Raw genomic sequence first — 22,328 nt, forward strand, 5'->3', positions numbered from 1 at the left:
CTTGCTCTTTCTTCTATAAGCTTCGCTATACCGGTACCTAGAGGAGAGTCTTGACATTCAAACTCATGAAGGGCTTGAAGTTGCAGTATTTACTGATTAGATATCCACTAAACAAGCCAGACAAAGTTCGGACTGGTGTATTCAGATGTAAGTAATCTTAATTACTACCAAAAAACCTCTTGGGCACTGAAAATTTACTTTTACAAATGTGGAGTCTCAATCCTTCAGATTTTAATTATTGTTGGAGATTTAAAAAAAATGTAAAAATGTTTTTATTTTACTTTTTCTTTCTGTCTTTTTTATCTCTCGTAATCCCATCTTTGTTTCCCTCTTTTTATTTCATTTTCTGCACATGATTTTACATTTAATTAAATATTCTAAGTTATATTTCCTGGTTTAGATTCTGCGCGCCTCAGTAAGCATTCTTCAATCTGATTGGTTAAAGAGACATGCTATTCTGTGCCCTGTTCACACAGGTCTTAGATCCCCTGTAGAGAGTGCCATGCTGAATCGGACCATAAGTTGCCATGCAAAAGCCCATGAAAAGTCTCTGGCAGCTATAAGCGTATTGAACAGTGAGTGCCATTCGTTCGCTGCTGACCGCAAAATCTGGGTCAATGTCTCAACCGCTAAACCTGCATTGTTCTCAATGTCGGCCCAGCCAGGCCAAGAAACTTGAATTTAATTAAAGATCACTCCCTGTAAGCATAGTATAATCAAAATGCACAATATAAATGATAATTAGATAAAAAATGTAAAGAGAAAAAGTGCTCCCTTGGAACCAAAGACGTTTACAGCATAGAAAGAGGCCATTTGGCCATTGGGTTTGCTTGCACATTGCAAAATCCGGAACTTGTGGCCTGTCAATGTATGCATTGAGAGGCCATCTGTGGGGGCTCCGAAAACGCAATCACTGGCGCATAGTTGTGCTATTTGCCGAGTGACTGGCCAGCAATTGCCGGTGTAAATCTTACGATTAACGCAAGCAGGTATAGGGCCTGCAGGTATAGGGCCTGCTTGCATCAGTGTAAGGGTATATATAAGGCTTAAATAAAACATTTAAAAATACAAAATTATGCACGTACACTATTAAATGAGTTTATGCAAATATTGACATGGCTTGCAGTCTTAATGATGTTTAACATGATCAAAAAATTAAATTTTATTTGAAGTTGGTGCAATGAAAGAACTTATTAATAAAATTGCAATTTTATAATTATTGGAATTCTGTACATTGTATAATTATTAGGGGATTGGTTTGCATATCATTAGGGGATTCCTTTTGTAAATGATTGCAATTGTCCTTTGTCATTGGTCTACATGATCCCAAGTACACTTCCGAACTGCCTTCATCCCTGGGATTCATGGGCTATTACGCTGCCCTCTGCCTCGAGGCCCGAGACAGTAATTTTGTAAATGTTTCATGGGTCGGAGACATAACTCCGGAGGTACGCCTCCGACTGCAATTTCTAGACTATTAATGTTAAGATTTTTTTTAAATGGAGAAATTCACAATTTACCCACAAGCCTTTGTGTGTAGTAAAAATTTCACATATTGAGCCAAAACTAGTGTGATGGTCTTTAAATATTCATTGATGACACTTATTTCTGGCATGACTTTTACTCACTTATTTCTCTTAATTCTTTCTTTGAAACATAATACAGTGTAGAACATTAAAGCAAATTAATGTGTCTGAAATTAAACTAAGTTATTATTGACATGCTTTATTAATGCTAAAATAACTTTTGACAGCTTCCTAAACCAAATCACTTGAGATAGAGATTTCTCTTACGATAGTATGTACATTGAGAACATGCATCTATTTTTAAACATCACAAAGTCCAATCTAAAATTGTAATTTTAGTAATCGAGTTGAGCATTTCCAGGCTAGCAAACCAACAAACCAATTTAATGGAGCTAACCAGGTGCAATGGAATGCAATTGAATTTTTCCAATTTGTTCTCCGGATATGGACAGCCCCGGTGAGACAGCATTCATCGTCCATTCTTAGTTGCCCTTCTTTTTGAACTGCTGCAGTCCTAGTAGTGATGATGCTCCCACAATGGTAGTAGGGACAATAAAGAAACGATGATGTTGGAGAAGTTGGTGGAGGCCTTTTTCTTGATATATATCCATATGGATTATGGGTGAATAAAAATACTTACGTTCATAAGGTAGAATTCAATTTATTTCTTAATGGTGACATAAATGAATATAAGGGCTTATTTTCCCAAATCATACTCCTGTTCACCAGGCACACATAAAGAAAATTTGGGTGCACGGTTGCCACAATTTGATTTTTATTATGGGTGAAGCTTCTCACTGGAGGTGATTTTGTAAAATTATAGCTATCCTCTATCCACTCAAGTCTGTCTCTAACTTCAATATATAGGTTTTCTTCAATTATCTGTCTGTGAACTGTCAAGGATAAAGTGGTAATTTGTAAATGTATAGTTTCCTAACCAATATGTAATAGATAGAAATAAGCAATATGTTTGTATGAAGTGTGAAATTGCAACAAATATCTGAATAAAAGAGCTCTATCACTCTAGTGTGTGTGAATAGTCTCATTTATATAGGTTTTGTATGAGGATTAAAACTAGCTCATAAACGCTATGTAAAATTTCTAAATTAATTTAGTTATGGATACTACATGTTGATATACACATGCTATACAGGTGCAACGTCCTGAATCCGGAACTCCGAAAACCAGAATTGCCCGAAAACCAGACATTTTGCGCATAGCTGATGGAGTCATCCGGAATCCGGAATTATTGTCCGAAAACCGGACATTTTTGAGGTGGTCAACAATGGGGTGGTTCAGTCTAGTAGGAGAATAAGGAGGCTACTTATCGGTTAAAAAGCTGGGGGGCCGTGGGCGGTGAGGAGTGGAGTGAATCGGCGAGCGGCGAGGCCCGTTATCTGGCAAAACCCAAAATCTGGCACTGATTCAGTTGATGATTCCGGATTTCAGACAAGAAAATCAATAGTCTAAAATCCGGAATCCTCGACCAAATCCGTGCCGGATTTCGGGTTTTGCCAGATTTCGGACCTCACCGCTCAAAACCCCACACGGATTTGGTCAAGAATTCCGGATATCAGACTATTGATTTTCTTGTCTGAAATCCGGAAAAACCCCAAAACCGGTACGGACTAGATCCCGAGGGTTCTAGATTTCCAATATTGTACCTGTACTACAAAATCATAGAGAACATCTTCACTTTCTGTCCATATAAATAATTGTTAGCCAAAAGGCAGTGGGGTGGACCTTGACTTTATGCGATAGTGTAAAACGAATGGTCTCTCCCAATTTGTATTTCCATTGACTTATGGGGAGGCCACGAGTTTCCTTGTGAAGCAAGGAGGAGCCTGACAGGAAACCTACGGTGGCATCCCTACTCAGGCTTTAGTTAAAATGTCATCAGGGTCCTATTGACATCAGCCCCGAATAACATTTATTCATGAGGCTCCTGCTTGAGTCTGGTGGGTGCCTCAGCTGCCAAAACCTGTTCTCCCCCAAATTTGCATATTAAAAGAGCCTTGGTTGCTTCAGCCGTCCAGTGGTAGGCTCCTTTAAAGCTGGCAGCAGCCAGAGCAGCGGCGTTAATGTAGCAGTAAGCCTACTGACCCCATTTTTAGGCTGCTACTGCCTGTTAATGCCAATTTGACAAAGTTAAAATCAGCCCCAGTATGCCTGTGATGCACTCCTTGTAACACCTCTTACCGCAGGGACTGCCCGATTTTAACTCCTCGTGGCTGTTGAGAACAAAATGTGTGATATACTGGTATGATTTGAACATAAGAACGTAAGAAATAGGAGCAGGAGTAGGCCATATGGCCCCTCGAGCCTGCTCTACCATTTAATATGATCATGACTGATCTGATCATGGACTCAGGTCCACTTCCCTGCCCGCTCCCCATAACCCCTTTTTTCTTTATCGGTTAAGAAATTGTCTATCTCTGACTTAAATTTATTCAATGTCCCAGCTTCCACAGCTCTCTGAGGCAGTGAATTCCACAGATTTACAAGCCTCTGAGAGAAGAAATTCCTCCTCATCTCAGTTTTAAATGGGCGGCCCCTTATTCTAAGATTATGCCCACGAGTTCTAGTTTCCCTATCAGTAGAAACATCCTCTCTGCATCCACCCTGTCAAGCCCCATCATAATCCTATACGTTTCGATAAGATCACCTCTCATTCTTCTGAGTTCCAATGAGTATAGGCCCAACCTACTCAACCTTTCCTCATAAGTCAACCCCCTCATCTCCGGAATTAACCTAGCGAACCTTCTCTGAACTGCCTCCAAAGCAAGTATATCCTTTCTTAAATATGGAAACCAAAACTGTACGCAGTATTCCAGGTGTGGCTTCACCAATACCCTGTATAACTGTAGCAAGACTTCCCAAATTTTATACTCTAGTGGCAGTAAACCTATTGACCCAATTTTTAGGCTGCAAATGTCTGGTTATTGCGATTTGACCAAGTTAAAATCAGCCCCAGCATGCCTGTGATGAACTCCATGTAACTGCAGGACAGTGTTTCAGGCCTATGCCCCAGGCAGGCGAGGCATGATTGAAATTCAAAAGTCAGAGTCCGATATCCTTTAGAACCCGATCATTTTAACACGTTTTAGCAAGTTTGTGCCTGGTGCTCGACTTGCCAGCAAGTGCAGGTGCCAAGAAGCAGCAGTCCCAGAAGAGGCCCGAAATGGCAATTCATTTTTTGTTAAAGAAAGGTTTCCTTCTGGGCCAGGAGAAGCAGAAGTGCTCCTCCAAGCTCCACAAGGAAATTTAGGGCCTCCTCTCCTCTTCATTAACTTCTTCCCCTGTCGCTTGCAACCCTCCACCCCCCCCCAACCCCTGTCGCCTGGCGGATCCCTGGCGATGGCCTTCTGCTGTGCGCATCTTGATTTTCTTGATTCTTGTGATCAGCGAAAATGTGTTTAGAAACATTTTTTCCAGGATATAATAAACTGTCAGTTTCTACACTGACTTATCCTCATGCTTGATTTGCAACAAAACAGTTGATGATTATAAATTGATGTATATTATAACCCCAAGTGCTGAAGATGTTCTGGGTTTGGTATGTATCTTGCATGAGAGTGGGTGAACAGCCAGGCAACGAAGGAGTTAGCAGTGTTGTGCACTCTAGCCAGATGTTCCACCACAGCATAACACAAGTTTCAACACCACTGGACAACCATGTTGTATTCTGACAGAGAGTTCAAAGAATGGATTCCACTGTTTGTTTACATATTGGACAAATGTTGTGTGGTCTGCTTTGAAAAATACTGACTTTTCCTGCATTCGAGCTTAAAAATGTTTCAGGACTAATTGTACCATTTATAACTTTAGCTGGTTGATATCCTAGGAGGATAAGTCTGCAGTTCACCTGTCCTGAGTCAAGACATTTCCTATGCATTTCCCATCCATACAGCTAAACATCTGTTGCCAGGGCCAGTTGAGGAGATGGCGTTTAGAGCAAGGTGCTCCAATAAATGCTTCTGGGACCAGCACAGCAAAAAGTTGATCTGCTGACTCATGGTAGAGCAAATTCAATTGCAGAAGCCTCACAAACAACCAAAAGTTTGAAATGACAAACATGACTGTCACTATCAGACCAAGAACAGGAAGTTATGTTCTATTGCAATTTTGACCTCACAAAGAGAGAGTCCAGTCTCTTAAGGACTGCATACCATTTGAGGAAGAAGACTTTCCCCCCAGGTTTGCTCAGAACAAGGCATGTACAGATACCATTTCCTTATTTGGTTCCAGATGAGACTTCTTGTAGTTAATGCTGAGGTTCAGCTCCTGAAATATTGCAAGTACTTGCTGGATAATGGTCCGAATGGATTCGCAACAAGAAGCCTTCACAAGACAACCATCTAAGTATGGACAGATGTGCAAGAACTGCAGATTGAGATGAACTGTGATGACAGATTGCAATTTATGAACACTCTGGAGGACTGAAGAAAAGTCAAAGGGGAGCAATCCATACAGGTAGCTCTGACACAGAAGGCTGAACCTAAGAAAATTGTGATGACAAGCTGAATGGTAATGTGGAAGAAAATACATCTGAGGTTTATTATAGCCAGCCTGGCTTGAAAGACGTGAGGCAGTTTCACCATTTTAAACTTTTCCTTCCAAAAGAATTTGTTCAGTGGTCTGAGATCTAACATGAGAGTGCATGTTTCCAATTACTTGGTAACTATAAAATACCTTAAATTCATTCCTTTCTCATTCTGAGGAACCTGTTTGTGTGACCAGGATAAACTATCTTAGTCACCCATTAACCTCAGGTCCCCTCAGATGATCAAACTGATGATCATTCTATGAATTTGCAGGGATTTGGTCCGATAATAGAGAGCAACATCCGTCATTAGTCACCTGGGCCTAAACATTATTGGCGATCTTCTCTCATTTGGTCTAGGCCCCTCTTCTTCTTAGGGGGTCCCTCGTATCGAGGATGACTTGCTTCCACATCAAAAGGGATGAGTTCACAGGTGTTTCAATGAGGGACCTGATATTCCAGGTCCCGAGCTACATATTGAAGGGTGAAAGATGCCTGTGCGTGGATTTTTTTAACCTGCGGTGGCTGTTGCACACTAGCCATCACACGGGCTTCACAGAACTAGGTCTTGGTCCAGTGGTAAGGATTAACCAAGACGACTGGAGACCAGCTCTGCTAGTGCACACACATATTGCAATGTGGGCTGGCCCATGCTGCCCCAGGACCCTTGCCTCTGCTAGTCCCTGAACTCACGCCTCTCCTGGGCCGCGATCACTCGCCGCTCCTGCTCACACTCCAATCAGCGACCTGGATCATGGGGGCATGTGTGGCGGCCCTGGGAGCAGTGTGGTGGCATACCACTTCAGGAAGCAGCGCGAGCTGGTGCAGGAGGGCGACGGCAGTGAAGTGGGCGACTGGATTGGACGTCACCATAATCTAATCTCATAGATTAACAATTGTCTACAGACTGCAGGACCACAAGCAGATGTACATATAAATAATAACATTTATATATAAATGAAATGCAATTGGCTGGCTACATATTGAGACATGAGAACAAAATGTATTATTATGACCTGGAACACGCTGCACAAAAGGGCGGTGGAAGCAGATCCAATAGCAACCTTCAAAGGGGAACTAGATAAATACCCGTACGAGAAAGAATTGCAGGGCCATGGGGAAAGAGCGGGGGAGAGGGACCAATCCGACAGCTCTTTCATCTGTGCTGTATCATGCTATAATTCTACGATTAGTGTACAGTGTTCAAAATAAACAGGTTAACATCACCTTTAAAATGACTGGCAAAGAAATGTGTTCCTGATGATTTGATACCACAAATAGTAATCTCTCTAAATGATTTCCTGACAGACTTGATACTATGATTTCAGGGCACTGAATTACTTTTTTGGTAACTGCTACCATATGGTTTACTTAAGACAGACTTCAGTGATCATCATTCTTATCCTGAGCAGTGCTTTTACCTGATGTTTGTGCTGGTGTTGACACTGACTATCAGCCAGTGCTGGACTGCTTCATGTGCTGTCTGCAGTTTTGGGCACCACATTATAGATACCATTAAAAAAAAGATGAAAAAAGTGCACTGTATTCACTAGAACAAGCGATAATGGTTATAGTTATGAAGAAAGATTTGAGAAGTTGAGCTTTTTTACGAGAACTAATTCGGTAAGGAGTAACCGAGTGACCCGAAGGTTAAGGACATTAAGGGATCTGATGAGGTAAGTAATGATAATTGTTTTCACTGGTTTGTAGAATGGTAATGAGCGTGCACAAATTTAAATGACCGAAAGAATTAAAAGAGGTTAGAAAATTCTTCACAGAGGGTGGTTAGCAAGTGAAATTCTCTCCTACAAAACATTGGTGAAGTTCTTTTAAAAGGGATTTAGATAATTACTCAATAAAGAGTGTCATGTATTCAACCAGCATTGTAACCCATGTATAATCTGACCTAAGTTGTACACTGTGAGAACAATGACCACTAGGTGGGAGACACTCCTAACCTGGACCTTCAGGTATAAAAGGGGAAGCTCCACCCACCTTCATCACTTGAGTGCTAAGGAATAAAGGACAGGTCACAGACTGACTTTCTCTCAAGCATGGGCCTCATGTGCATTTATACTGTATAGTAAGGACGTATCAATGGCGACGAGAAACTGGGATTTAAACCACGCGAGCATGGCCACTAGCAGAACAGACGAGAGGTACTGTGTTAAGGAATGGTTGGGACAGAGATTCAACATTGTTAAAGCAGCACACAGTTCTCCAGGGAGACAAGGGCAATCGGGCATGCCCCAACATGTAGTCGAACCCAGAGGGGGAGATCGACAGAGACAATGGCAAGCTGAACGGCGATTCACGCCATTGCAAGGGACAATGCGGCCAGTAATGGGGCCATCAACACCTGTTAATGGCGCATTTAAGGACAGTCACAGGGGCAGTCTGGGACGATCGACTGGCAAGGGCCTTTTTGTTTCCAACAACAGCTCATGTTGGAGGCATGGAGGCACACACTCAGCCGGAGTTTGCAGAGATGAGCAAAATACCTGCAGAAATTGCAGAAGTGAACGCTGGGGGAAATTGCTGGAAGCTGAAGTTCAGCGAGTTCATGTGGAGCACGTATACAGTTCATACACCAGGACGCCACCGATAATGATGAAAGTGCTCCTCAATGGTGTCCCAGTATCAATGGAGCTAGACACGGGGACCAGCCAGTCCCTGATGGGTATCAAACAGTTTGAAAAGTTGTGGGCGTCCAAGGCCAGGAGGCCAAAATTATCGCCGATTGACGCACAGCTACGAACTTACACAAAGCAGATCATTCCAGTGCGAGGCAGCGCCACGGTAGTCGTGACCCACAAAGATTCGGAGAACAGGTTGCCACTCTGGATTGTCCCAGGGGACGGTCCCTCACTACTGGGGAGGAGTTGGCTTGCTGTCATGAACTGGAAATGGGGCGATGTCAATGCAATTTCCTCTGAGAGCGAGTATCATGCTCACAGATCCTGGACAAATTTGACTCATTATTTCAACCCGGCGTCGGCACTTTCATGGGGGCCAAGGTAATGATTCATATAAACCCGGACGCCAGGCCAGTACACCACAAGGCCAGAGTGGTGCCGTACGTAATGCGGGAAAAGATAGAAGGCGAATTGGACCACCTGCTGAGGGAAGGCACCATCTCGCCAGTCGAATTCAGTAACTGGGCGAGCCCGATCGTGCCGCTGCTCAAGGCGGATGGGTCGGTCAGGATATGTGGTGATTACAAGGCCACCATCAATCGGGTGTCACTCCAAGACCAGTACCCGCTACCGAGAGCGGAGGACCTCTTTGCGACGCTATCCGGTGGCAAACTTTTTTCAAAATTGGACCTGACCTCAGCTTACATGACCCAGGAGCTGGCGAGTGAGTCGAAGAAGCTGACCACCATCACGGCACACAAGGGGTTGTTTGAGTACAACAGATGTCCGTTCGGGATTCGCTCGGCTGCTGCGAACTTCCAATGAAATATAGAAAGCCTCCTCAAGTCAATTCCAGGGATGGTGGTTTTTCAGGACGACATCCTCATCATGGGTTACGATACTGAAGAACACCTCCACAACCTGGAGGAGGTGCTACGCAGACTGGACTGGGTAGGGCTGCGACTGAAAAAGGCGAAATGCGTCTTCTTAGCTCCAGAGGTAGAATTCCTGGGGATGAGGGTAGCAGCAGATGGGATCAGCCCTACTGCGTCCAAGACGGAAGCGATCCAGAGAGCACCCAGACCCCGTAACACGACGGAGCTACGTTCGTTCCTGGGGCTCCTGAACTATTTTGGTAACTTTCTTCCCAAATTGAGCACACTGCTAGAGCTGCTACACGTGCTCCTATGCAAAGGGACAGCCAGGAAAGGGCTTTTAATAGAGCACGCAATTTGTTATGTTCCAACACTCTGTTAACACTATACGACCCATGTAAGAAACTTGTGTTAACGTGCGATGCGTCGTCCTATGGTGTCAGGTGTGTGTTGCAGCATGTCAATGTCAAGGGTCAGTTACAGCCGGTAGCTTATGCCTCTAGGAGTCTGTCCCAGGCAGAAAGGGGTTTCGGGATGGTAGAAAAGGAGGCGCTCGCACGTGTATGTGCTGTAAAGAAAATGCACCAGTACCTGTTTGGCAGGAAATTTGAGCTGGAGACAGATCACAAACCCCTAACGTCCCTTTTGGCCGACCACAAGGCCATAAATGCAAATGCATCGGCCCGCATACAGAGGTGGGCACTCACGTTAGCCGCCTATGACTATACAATTTGGCACAGACCGGGCACCGAAAACTGCGCCGATGTACTCAGCAGGCTCCCACTAGCCACCACTGAGGGGGCTACCGAGCATGCTGCTGAGGTGGTCATGGCTGTGGAAGCTTTCGGAAGCGAAGGCTCACCCGTGACAGCCCGTCAGATTAAAGTCTGGACAAATAGAGACCCGCTATTGTCTCTAGTCAAGAAATGTGTCCTGAATGGGGACTGTGCAGCCACGCACAGGGCATGCCCTGAGGAATTTAAACCATTTCACAGGCGCAGGGATAAACTCTCGATTCAGGCCGATTGCCTACTGTGGGAAAACTGCGTAGTCATGCACCAGAAGGGCAGAGAGGTGTTCATCAGAGAACTCCACAATGAGCACCCGGGCATTGTCATGATGAAGGCAATTGCCAGGTCACACGTTTGGTGGCCAGAGATAGACGCAGATCTGGAACTTTGTGTTCGCAGGTGCAATACGTGTACCCAGCTGGGCAATGCGCCCAGGGAAGCCCCGCTTAGCCCCTGCCATGGCCCGCCAAGCCTTGGTCACGCATCCATGTGGACTACGCAGGTCCTTTCATGGGAAAAATGTTTTTGGTTGTCGTAGACGCCTACTCCAAATGGATCGACTGTGTCATTTTAAATTCAAGCACAGCCTCTGCCACGGTAGAAAGTCTACGGGCAATGTTCGCCGCCCACGGTCTACCGGACGTCTTGGTCAGCGACAATGGCCCGTGCTTCACAAGCACTGAATTCCAGGACTTCATGGCAGGCAATGGAATTAACCATGTCAGAACGGCACTGTTCAAGCCGGCCTCAAACGGCCAGGCAGAACGAGCAGTGCAGATAATCAAACAGGGGATGCTCAGAATCCAAGGGCGTACCCTACAAAGCCGCTTATCACGCCTCCTGTTGGCCTATAGATCCCGACCACACTTGCTCACAGGGGTTCCACCCGCAGAGCTGCTAATGAAAAGGACGCTCAAAACCCAGCTCTCCCTTATACACCCCACCATGAAAGAAATTGTCGAGAGCAGGTGCCAGCCACAATATGACTACCATGACTGGAATGCGAGGGCGTGATGTATTGATGTAAATGATCCTGTTTTTGTCCTCAACTACGCTGCTGGGCCCAAATGGCTCGCAGGCACTGTGATTGCCAAAGAGGGAAATAGGATTCTGGTAGTTAAACTTACCAATGGACAAATGTGCCGCAAACACGTGGATCAAACAAAAAGGAGGTTCAGCAACCCCATAGAAGAAGCAGAGGAAGAACACGATGTAGAGTTCACTCCACCACAGGTGACTGAACACCGGAACCAAAGGGAGGAGAGCCCAATCATTGTGGGCAGTCTGGATAGGCCTGAGGCACCGCAAACAGCTGACACTCTGGCCAGCGCCCAACAACCGGAGCCCCAACTCAGGCACTCTACAAGAGAACGTAAACCACTAGAGAGACTCAACCTGTGATCCCAATAAGACTTTGGCGGGGAGGTGATGTCATGTATTCAACCAGCATTGTAACCCATGTATAATCCGACCTAAGTTGTACACTGTGAGAACAATGACCACTAGGTGGGAGACACTCCTAACCCTGGGCCTTCAGGTACAAAAGGGGAAGCTCCACCCACCTTCATCACTTGAGTGCTAAGGAATAAAGGACAGGTCACAGACTGACCTCTCAAGCATGGGCCTCGTGTGCATTTATACTGTATAGTAAGGACGTATCAAAGAGGATTATCAAAAGGTATGAATAGCAGGACTAGACTAGGTGGCTCGTGTAAAGAAAAACACTTGGGCATACTTAACTAGCCAAACAGCCTGCATCTGTGTTGTGGTCTATAAGAACATAAGAAATAGGAACAGGCGTAAGCCATCTGGCCCCTCGAGCCTGCTCCGCCATTCAATAAGATCATAGCTGATCTGATCTTGGCCTCAACTCCACTTCGCTGCCCTCTTCCTATCATTCTTGATTCCCTTATCTCTCAAAAATCTGTCTAGCTCCTCCTTAAATATATTCAATGACCCAATTAGTTAGCCAATCCTCTATCCATGCTAATATATTACCCCCGACCTTGTAAGCTCTTATCTTGTGCATTCATTATTCTATGATTCTCGGAAGCACATGGTCCAATGCCCTTGATGAGATTGGTTTCTTTTTTGCAGCAGGTTTGGCAGCTAAAGATAAGGTGAGGTCTGTGTGTTCGTTGATATCAAAGTGCTTCTATGCCTATATTTGACAAGGCATTTCTCCTGCAGTAAGGATGGCATATGTTGCAGATGGACATGTTTTGAAGAAAGGAAGTATAAACACTTGTGTCCATCAGCTACTGTGAAGGCTTGACTGCATTTCCAATAATGGTTATATCTTTTTCAACACCAGAGTTAGACATACTGCTATTTGGCATTGCATTGCCTAAAAATGAATATTGTGCATTGATTGGAGTTGTATGTTAGTCAGTGATGTGCATCAAATGATACTCCATATGTGGTTCTCTGTCTTAGAGAGCATCCTGTTCTCGGGTGTTGACCGACACAAGCTTTGGGACTGAACAAACCTGAAAGCTGCTGCTTTTGTCATCCAATAAACAATTATTGACTTTATTTGTCAAAAATGAACTCACTAAGGAATTACTAACTCTAAACTGCAACAAAGCGATTGTGGTACTTTTTTTTACTGAATACAATTGGGGGCCTGAAAGTAGGAGAATATTGGGGTGATTCCTTTCGACCCGTTTTCGGGCCTGAAATGGGTGTCACGCACAGGCCTTGCACCCCAACGGGGAAGTCTGAGGCTGGCCCGAAATAGGGCCTTGGGTCTCATCAACATTATTTGGGCGAGCACGGCTAGCTGTCCCTGAAATTGGCTCTCATTGCGCCTGTTTTATGCCTGTAAAATGGACACAATGAGGTCCAATTTCTACCCCATTGTTCCTTTCTGGGAACTATTAAGTGCCGGTCCAGTAGACAATTCGCAATTTTATACTTGATAGGTACCACAATGGCCAACACTACCTGATGTGATGATTTGATGTCACCAGAACAAGAGGACATTGCCTGTCTTAGTTTTCCCAGTATGTGAGTCAGGCATGTGTGAAGGATGCTTAATGAATAAGAACAATCACTGCCAGAATGAAAGCTCTGCTTTTGCATAGTAATTTATTTTACATAATGAAAGGTACTGGTTAGAGCAAGGATGAAGGGAGGTAGAGTTATTTGAATCCCAGCGCAATGCAAAACTTTCCCATTGCATTGCCTTTCATTTGACTAGAGATTACATAAGAACAAAAGAAATAGGAGCAGGAGTAGGCCATTTGGCCCCTCGAGCCTGTTCCGCCATTTAATAAGATCATGGCTGCTCTGATCTTGGGCTCAGCTCCACTTCCCTGCCCGCTCCCATAATCCTTCACTCCCTTATCACTCAAAAATCTGTCTATCTCCACCTTAAATATATTCAATGACCCTTTCCTTTTTAAAAAAGCATATGATCTCCAGGCAGCTGGACAAACCTCTTGAAAACATAAAAAAAAAGTTTGTTCTTACCTCATCGCAACAATATTAAGACAGCATTATATTTACACAAAGCATTTGCTCTATGAATATTAAATAAAGTAAAGACTTTTGCTTGAAGCTATCACAATATAAATATATATATATTTTTGAAAACATCTGCATTCTTCAGTTTTCCTATTATTCAACATATTAGATATTTGAATTCCACACAGAGCACATGGAGAAATTAATTGGGCCTGAAATCACTGAGTATTTGGTTCTTTGTTGATAGGAATTCAAGTAATAAATGTATTAAATGCTGTACCTGTAACAGCCACAAACAAGTAATTAGTAAAGTATTTAGCAGCATCTGTCACATATGATTAATAGATAAAGTGCTGATAATGGGTACTTTGCCATAGGACAAAATACTTGAAAGAGCAAAAAAAAAATTGAGGACCGTGGTTTATCATCTTGTCTAGTTCCCTAATAAGCATAAACCTTCTCAGACAACTGGTATTCTGTGCCTCAGAGGGTTAATTAGCTGTCACTCTAGTCCTGGTTCTATGTTCGAATTAGGTTATTTGAAACTGAGGCTGGCGACAGAATGAGTAACCAGATTGGAACTATTCTTTTCTATTTACATTTCAGATGTCAGGCCAATTTGAATTCCAAATTAATGATCAATTAGTACATTTTTACCTTCATGCACAAAACAAACCTGACTGAACATCTGTAGCTATAATCAGCTACAGAATTAAATTAAATTAAAATTGATGTTTTGGATCAGGCACCTGAGCTACATGGAGAAGTTATAGAAACTGGGAATGTTTATATTGTACTGGAGAAAAGAAAGCTCAGGGGAAACCTATTGAGCTATTCATGATTCTGATGGGTACAGATAAATTGAACACGACTAATCATAGCCTCCTCTTGTGCTAACATTTTTGTGCCTCTGTTAACTTCAAGCCTTAGCTTCAGGAGAAGGAACAGATTTGTTTCTGAAATCTCTTCAATGTGCATATACAACTTCATTGTACATCGAATATTTCTAGAAAATGAAAGTTTAGGATTTGATGTTTAAGGATTTTATATTTAGCACATTTAAGTTTTAGAATGCCTTTTTTTGTTCACATACCTCTTTAAATACTATGACATGATAACATATATGTACTTGACTGAGCCATCTTATTTTGTGAGACTAGCAAGCTTAATTCTGAGATGCCACAGAATTAAGCTTGCTTGTCTCGCAAAATAAATATTGGTATAGTGGTATAATGGGGAACATGGCAGACCAATTGAACAAATACTTTGGTTCTGTCTTCACGAAGGAAGACACATATAACCTTCTGGAAATACTAGGGGACCGAGGGTCTAGCGAGAAGGAGGAACTGAAGGAAATCCTTATTAGTCAGCAAATTGTGTGAGGGAAATTGATGGGATTGAAGGCCGATAAATCCCCAGGGCCTGATAGGCTGCATCCCAGAGTACTTAAGGAAGTGGCCCTAGAAATAGTAAATGCATTGGTGGTCATTTTCCAAATGTCTATCGACTCTGGATCAGTTCCTATAGACTGAAGGGTAGCTAATGTAACACCACTTTTAAAAAAAGGAGGGAGAAAGAAAATGGGTAATTATAGACCGGTTAGCCTGACATCAGTAGTGGGAAAAATGTTGGAATCAATTATTAAAGATGAAATAGCAGCGCATTTGGAAAGCAGTGACAGGATCAGTCCAAGTCAGCATGGATTTATGAAAGGGAAATCATGCTTAACAAATCTACTAGAATTTTTTGAGGATGTAACTAGTAGAGTGGACAAGGGAGAACCAGTGGATGTGGTGTATTTGGATTTTCAAAAGGCTTTTGACAAGGTCCCACACAAGAGATTAGTGTGCAAAATTAAAGCACATGGTATTGGGGGGAATGCATTGACGTGGATAGAGAACTGGTTGGCAGACAGAAAGCAGAGAGTAGGGATAAACGGGTCCTTTTCAGAATGGCAGGCAGTGACTAGTGGGGTGCCACAGGGCTCAGTGCTGGGACCCCAGCTATTTACAATATACATCAATGATTTAAATGAAGGAATTGAGTGTAATATCTCCAAGTTTGCAGACGACACTAAGCTGGGTGGCGGTGTGAGCTGTGAGGAGGATGCTAAGAGGCTGCAGAGTGACTTGGACAGATTAGGTGAGTGGGCAAATGCATGGCAGATGCAGTATAATGTGGATAAATGTGAGGTTATCCACTTTGCTGGCAAAAACATGAAGGCAGAATATTATCTGAATGGCGGCAGATTAGGAAAAGGGGAGGTGCAAAGAGACCTGGGTGTCATGGTTCATCAGTCATTGAAAGTTGGCATGCAGGTGCAGCAGGCGGTGAAGAAGGCAAATGGCATGTTGGCCTTCATAGCTAGGGAATTTGAGTATAGGAGCAGGGAGGTCTTAATGCAGTTGTACAGGGCCTTGGTGAGGCCTCACCTGGAATATTGTGTTCAGTTTTGGTGTTCTAATCTGAGGAAGGACGTTCTTGCTATTGAGGGAGTGCAGCGAAGGTTCACCAGACGGATCCCGGGATGGCAGGACTGACATATGAGGAGAGACTGGATCGACTGGGCCTGTATTCACTGGAGTTTAGAAGAATGAGAGGGAATCTCATAGAAACATATAAAATTCTGATGGGCCTGGACAGGTTAGATGCAGGAAGAATGTTCCCGATGTTGGGGGAGTCCAGAACCAGGGGTCACAGTCTAAGGATAAGGCGTAAGCCATTTAGGACCGAGATGAGAAGAAACTTCTTCACTCAGAGAGTTGTTAATCTGTGGAATTCTCTACCGCAGAGAGTTGTTGATGCCAGTTCGTTAGATATATTCAAGAGGGAGTTAGATATGGCCCTTATGGCTAAAGGGATCAAGGGGTATGGCGAGAAAGCAGGAAAGGGATACTGAGGTGAATGATCAGCCATGATCTTATTGAATGGTGGTGTAGGCTCGAAGAGCCGAATGGCCTACTCATGCACCTATTTTCTATGTTTCTATGCTGAACGTGCGCACGCAAAAAAATACACTGGAGAAGTACCACCAGCACTGCCTCCGCAAGATTTGCGTCTGCGCACACTTAGAGGTCGAACTCCAAACCAAGCGTATGAAAGCATGGGCCTTACACTAAGCACTCATAAGACAAATGTCCTCTACCAACCTGCCCCCGTCACACAGCACTGCCCCCGCACCCCACCCCCCCCACAATGATCAAAATCCACGACGAGACCTTGCACAACTTGGACCATTTTCCATACCTCGGGAGCCTACTGTCTACAAGGGCAGACATCGATGACGAAGTCCTACACCGCCTTCAATGTGCCAATGCAGCCTTTGGTCACCTGAGGAAGACAAGGACCTCAAACTTGGCACCAATCTCCTGGTCTCCTATATGCTTCAGAGACATGGACGATATACAGTAGACATCTCAAAGCACTGGAGAAGTACCACCAACGCTGCTTCAGCAAGATCCTGCAAATCCATTGGCAGGATAGGCGCACCAACGTCAGTGTTCTTGCTCAGGCCAACATCCACAGCATCGAAGCATTGGCCACGCTTGATCAGCTCCGATGGACGTGCCACATCGTCTGCATACTAGCCCAATACTAGACTCTCTACTCGGAGCTCCAACACGGCAAGCGAGCCCTGGGTGGGCAGAGGAAACATTTCAAGGACACCCTCAAAGCCTCCTTGGAAAAAGTGCAACATCCCCACCGACACCTGGGAGTCCCTGGCCCAAGACCGCTCAAAGTGGAGGAAGAGCATCCGGGAACACGCCGAACACCTCGAGTCTCTTCACTGGGAGCACACAGTAGTGAAGTGCAAACAGTGGAAGGAGCGCACGACAACCCAAAGCACCCCACCCACCCGTTCCTTCAACCACGGTCTGCCCCACCTGTGACAGAGACTGTAGGTACCGCATTGGACTCATCAGCCACCTGAGAACTCATATTAGTGTGGAAGCAAGTCATCCTCGACTCTGGGGAACTGCTGAAGAAGAAGAAGGAAGAAACAGAATGTACTGGACTTACACAGCCAGTCCATCGGCATCTGTGGAGAGGAAAGGTCAATTTGTTCAGCTGGAGACCCAACAAAGCACCATTTAAACCAAGTTGAGGGAACGGGGGGGTGGGTGGGAAGACCATATTAAGGTTGCATGTGCTGAATTCTAGTACAACAACAACTTATATTTATATAGCACCTTTAACATAGTAAAACATCCCAAAGCGCTTCACAGGAGCGTTACCAAACAAAACATGACACCCAGCCACATAAGGAGAAATATCACCAATGATGTCTCTGCAAGATCCTACAAATCCCCTGGGAGGACAGATGCACCAACATTAGCGTCCTCGACCACGCCAACATCCCCAGCATCGAAGCACTGACCACACTAGACCAGCTCTGCTGGGCAGGCCACATTGTCCGCATGCCTGACACAAGACTCCCAAAAGAAGCGCTCTATTTGGAACTCCTACACGGCAAGCTCCAGGTGGGCAGAGGAAACGATTCAAGGACACCCTCAAAGCCTCCTTGATAAAATGCAACATCCCCACTGACACCTGGGAGTCCCTGGCCAAAGACCACCCTAAGTGGTGGAAGAGCATCCAGGAGGGCGCTGAGCACCTCGAGTCTCGTCGCTGAGAGCGTGCAGAAATCAAGCACAGGCAGCGGAAGGAGCGTGCGGCAAACCAGACTCCCCACCCACCCTTTCCTTCAACCACTGTCTGTCCCACCTGTGAAAGAGACTGTAAATCCCGTATTGTACTGTTCAATCACCTGAGAATTCATTTTGAGTGGCAGCAAGTCTTCCTCGATTTCGAGGGACTGCCTATGATGATGATGATGATATTAGGGCAGGTGAAAGAGGTGGGTTTTTAGGAGCGTCTTAAAGGAGGAGAGAGCGGTAGAGAGGCAGAGAGGTTTAGGCAAGGAGTTCCAGAGCTTGGGGCTCAGGCGTAAGTCGCTCATTTGCCACCCGTCGACCTTCGAGGGACCTCTCCGATGAAAATCCCGCCGAAAGTACCGTCCGGTACCTCGGCGGCCATCGGCGGTCCTATGGGCGGCACTTGGGTGGGCGGGGGCCTTCATCAATTTCAGGCCCTACACTTTTATACTCATTGGAGTTTAGAAGAATGAGAGGTGATCTTATTGAACCACATAAGATTATGAGGGGGCTTGAGAGGGTAGATGCAGAGAGGATGTTTCCCCTCGTGGGGGGATCTAGAACTAGGGGGCATAGTTCCAGAATAAAGGGCCGCCCATTTAAAATGGAAATGAGGAGGAATTTCTTCTCTCAGAGGGTTGTAAATCTGTGGAATTCCCTGCCTCAGAGCTGTGGAGGCTGGGTCATTGAATATATTTAAGGTGTAGATAGACAGATATTTGAACGATAAGGGAGTCAAGGGTTATGGAGAGCAGGCAGGGAAGTGGAGCTGAGTCCATGATCAGATCAGCCATGATCTTATTGAATGGCGGAGCAGGCTCGAGGGGCCAAATGGCCTACTTCTGCTCCTATTTCTTATGTCTAAAAGATAAATTAAAGCTGCCTTTTAAACCTAAGAACTGCAAACAACAAAAATAATGGTCATGAAAAGAGAAAAAAAATAAATGAATACTTTGGGTAGAGACTCTTCTTTGTATTGCTATCTATTTTTTTTTTGTTCATATTTTCAGCATTGCAATTTTTTCTTTTAACCACAAAAATAAAGGTGAGGTGTAAAGAGATGAAGGATTGTAATTCCTCTTACCAGGGTTGCAGTCTGTTAGAAGGGAACAAATTGACAGAAGAACCTTCGAAATGGTCAGGGCTGGGCTCCAGTTATCTTTCAGGATATCAAGACAGATCACTCCTTGGCTGTTGATATTGCAATGATAGATCCTTGTTCGGAAAGTCACCTGTCAAATTAAGGCAAAATCAGATATTTCACAGGATTTGTAATGAGCATAACCCTTTTTTGCACTTGTAAGAGTCTGAAAATGCACATTTACTTGCTGCACCTCAACCTGATTTCAGTGAAACCATAACAAGGTAAATGAGATGGCACTGCTCCATCCAAAGGATCCAAAGACCAATAACATCTGGTTTCCAGGAGCACCTCCAAAGAGGTAGTGTTGCCTCAGAGAAAATATGAACTCAAAAAGGTGCCATTAAAGGTGAAGGCAGCCATATTTTCTGTCTGCTGGCAACCTGGATGGCTTGGCTTATCCACAAGGCCAGTTTTACTTCACTGTACATACCTTCTCTGGCTAATTGTTTTTTCTGGCTGCTGTGGAATGTGTCCTGTAATATAAACTGGATGGTTATCACAGTACTGGGACCCCGAGGCAGCATTACAGAACCACTTCTTGAAGTAGTTTCACAATACAAAAGACTCTACTGTCATGATTTTGCTATTATAGGCCCACCAAATACTATGGACTTTTTAATTTTAGAAAATGCCACTCGAGAGATGTGTGTTTGTTCTAAATATGGTCCTGCTAAATATAGCACAGTGACTTATTACATAGAAACATAGAAACTAGGTGCAGGAGTAGGCCATTCGGCCCTTCTAGTCTGCACCGCCATTCAATGAGTTCATGGCTGAACATTCAACTTCAGTACCCCATTCCTGCTTTCTCGCCATACCCCTTGATCCCCCTAGTAGTAAGGACCTCATCTAACTCCTTTTTGAATATATTTAGTGAATTGGCCTCAACAACTTTCTGTGGTAGAGAATTCCACATGTTCACCACTCTCTGGGCGAAGAAGTTCCTCCGCATCTCAGTCCTAAATGGCTTACCCCTTATCCTTAGACTGTGACCTCTGGTTCTGGACTTCCCCAACATTGGGAACATTCTTCCTGCATCTAACATGTCTAACCCCGTCAGAATTTTAAATGTTTCTATGAGGTCCCCTCTCATTCTTCTGAACTCCAGTGAATACAAGCCCAGTTGATCCAGTCTTTCTTGATAGGTCAGTCCCGCCATCCCGGGAATCAGTCTGGTGAACCTTCACTGCACTCCCTCAATAGCAAGAATGTCCTTCCTCAGGTTAGAAGACCAAAACTGTACACAATACTCCAGGTGTGGCCTCACCAATGCCCTGTACAACTCTAGCAACACCTCCCTGCCCCTGTACTCAAATCCCCTTGCTATGAAGGCCAACATGCCATTTGCTTTCTTAACCGCCTGCTGCACCTGCATGCCAACCTTCAATGACTGATGTACCATGACACCCAGGTCTCTTTGCACCTCCCCTTTTCCTAATCTGTCACCATTCAGATAATAGTCTGTCTCTCTGTTTTTACCACCAAAGTGGATAACCTCACATTTATCCACATTATACTTCATCTGCCATGCATTTGCCCACTCACCTAACCTATCCAAGTCGCTCTGCAGCCTCACAGCATCCTCCTCGCAGCTCACACTGCCACCCAACTTAGTGTCATCCGCAAATTTGGAGATACTACATTTAATCCCCTCATCTAAATCATTAATGTACAGTGTAAACAGCTGGGGCCCCAGCACAGAACCTTGCGGTACCCCACTAGTCACTGCCTGCCATTCTGAAAAGTACCCATTTACTCCTACTCTTTGCTTCCTGTCTGACAACCAGTTCTCAATCCATGTCAGTACACTACCCCCAATCCCATGTGCTCTAACTTTGCACATCAATCTCTTGTGTGGGACCTTGTCGAACGCCTTCTGAAAGTCCAAATATACCACATCAACTGGTTCTCCCTTGTCCACTCTACTGGAAACATCCTAAAAAAATTCCAGAAGATTTGTCAAGCATGATTTCCCTTTCACAAATCCATGCTGACTTGGACCTATCATGTCACCTCTTTCCAAATGCACTGCTATGACATCCTTAATAATTGATTCCATCATTTTACCCACTACCGATGTCAGGCTGACCGGTCTATAATTCCCTGTTTTCTCTCTCCCTCCTTTTTTAAAAAGTGGGGTTACATTGGCTACCCTCCACTCTATAGGAACTAATCCAGAGTCAATGGAATGTTGGAAAATGACTGTCAACGCATCCACTATTTCCAAGGCCACCTCCTTAAGTACTCTGGGATGCAGTCCATCAGGCCCTGGGGATTTATCGGCCTTCAATCCCATCAATTTCCCCAACACAATTTCCCGGCTAATAAGGATTTCCCTCAGTTCCTCCTCCTTACTAAACCCCCCGACCCCTTTTATAACCGGAAGGTTGTTTGTGTCCTCCTTCGTGAATACCGAACCAAAGTACTTGTTCAATTGGTCCACCATTTCTTTGTTCCCCGTTATGACTTCCCCTGATTCTGACTGCAGGGGACCTACGTTTGTCTTTACTAACCTTTTTCTCTTTACATATCTATAGAAACTTTTGCAATCCGTCTTAATGTTCCCGGCAAGCTTCTTCTCATACTCCATTTTCCCTGCCCTAATCAAACCCTTTGTCCTCCTCTGCTGAGTTCTAAATTTCTCCCAGTCCCCAGGTTCGCTGCTATTTCTGGCCAATTTGTATGCCATT

At 44.4% G+C, this 22,328-nt stretch overlaps 1 protein-coding gene across 3 annotated transcripts in view; it reads right to left on the bottom strand.

Moving 5' to 3' along the window:
• The window catches only part of LOC139264435 (ubiquitin-conjugating enzyme E2 E2), a 470,206-nt gene that overhangs the window by 17,897 nt on the left and 429,981 nt on the right, over positions 1 to 22,328 (bottom strand). For 2 of the 3 annotated variants that reach the window (XM_070880894.1, XM_070880893.1), the window contains exon 5: positions 19,579 to 19,726. In XM_070880894.1, coding sequence (XP_070736995.1) covers positions 19,579 to 19,726 — 148 coding nt within the window. Of the gene's footprint in view, positions 1 to 17,859; positions 17,879 to 19,578; positions 19,727 to 22,328 lie in introns of all 3 variants that reach the window. The other variant, XM_070880895.1, reaches the window with a different exon arrangement.

This window comes from Pristiophorus japonicus, chromosome 5 (genome assembly GCF_044704955.1).
Source record: "Pristiophorus japonicus isolate sPriJap1 chromosome 5, sPriJap1.hap1, whole genome shotgun sequence".
NCBI classification, from domain to species: Eukaryota; Metazoa; Chordata; class Chondrichthyes; family Pristiophoridae; genus Pristiophorus; species Pristiophorus japonicus.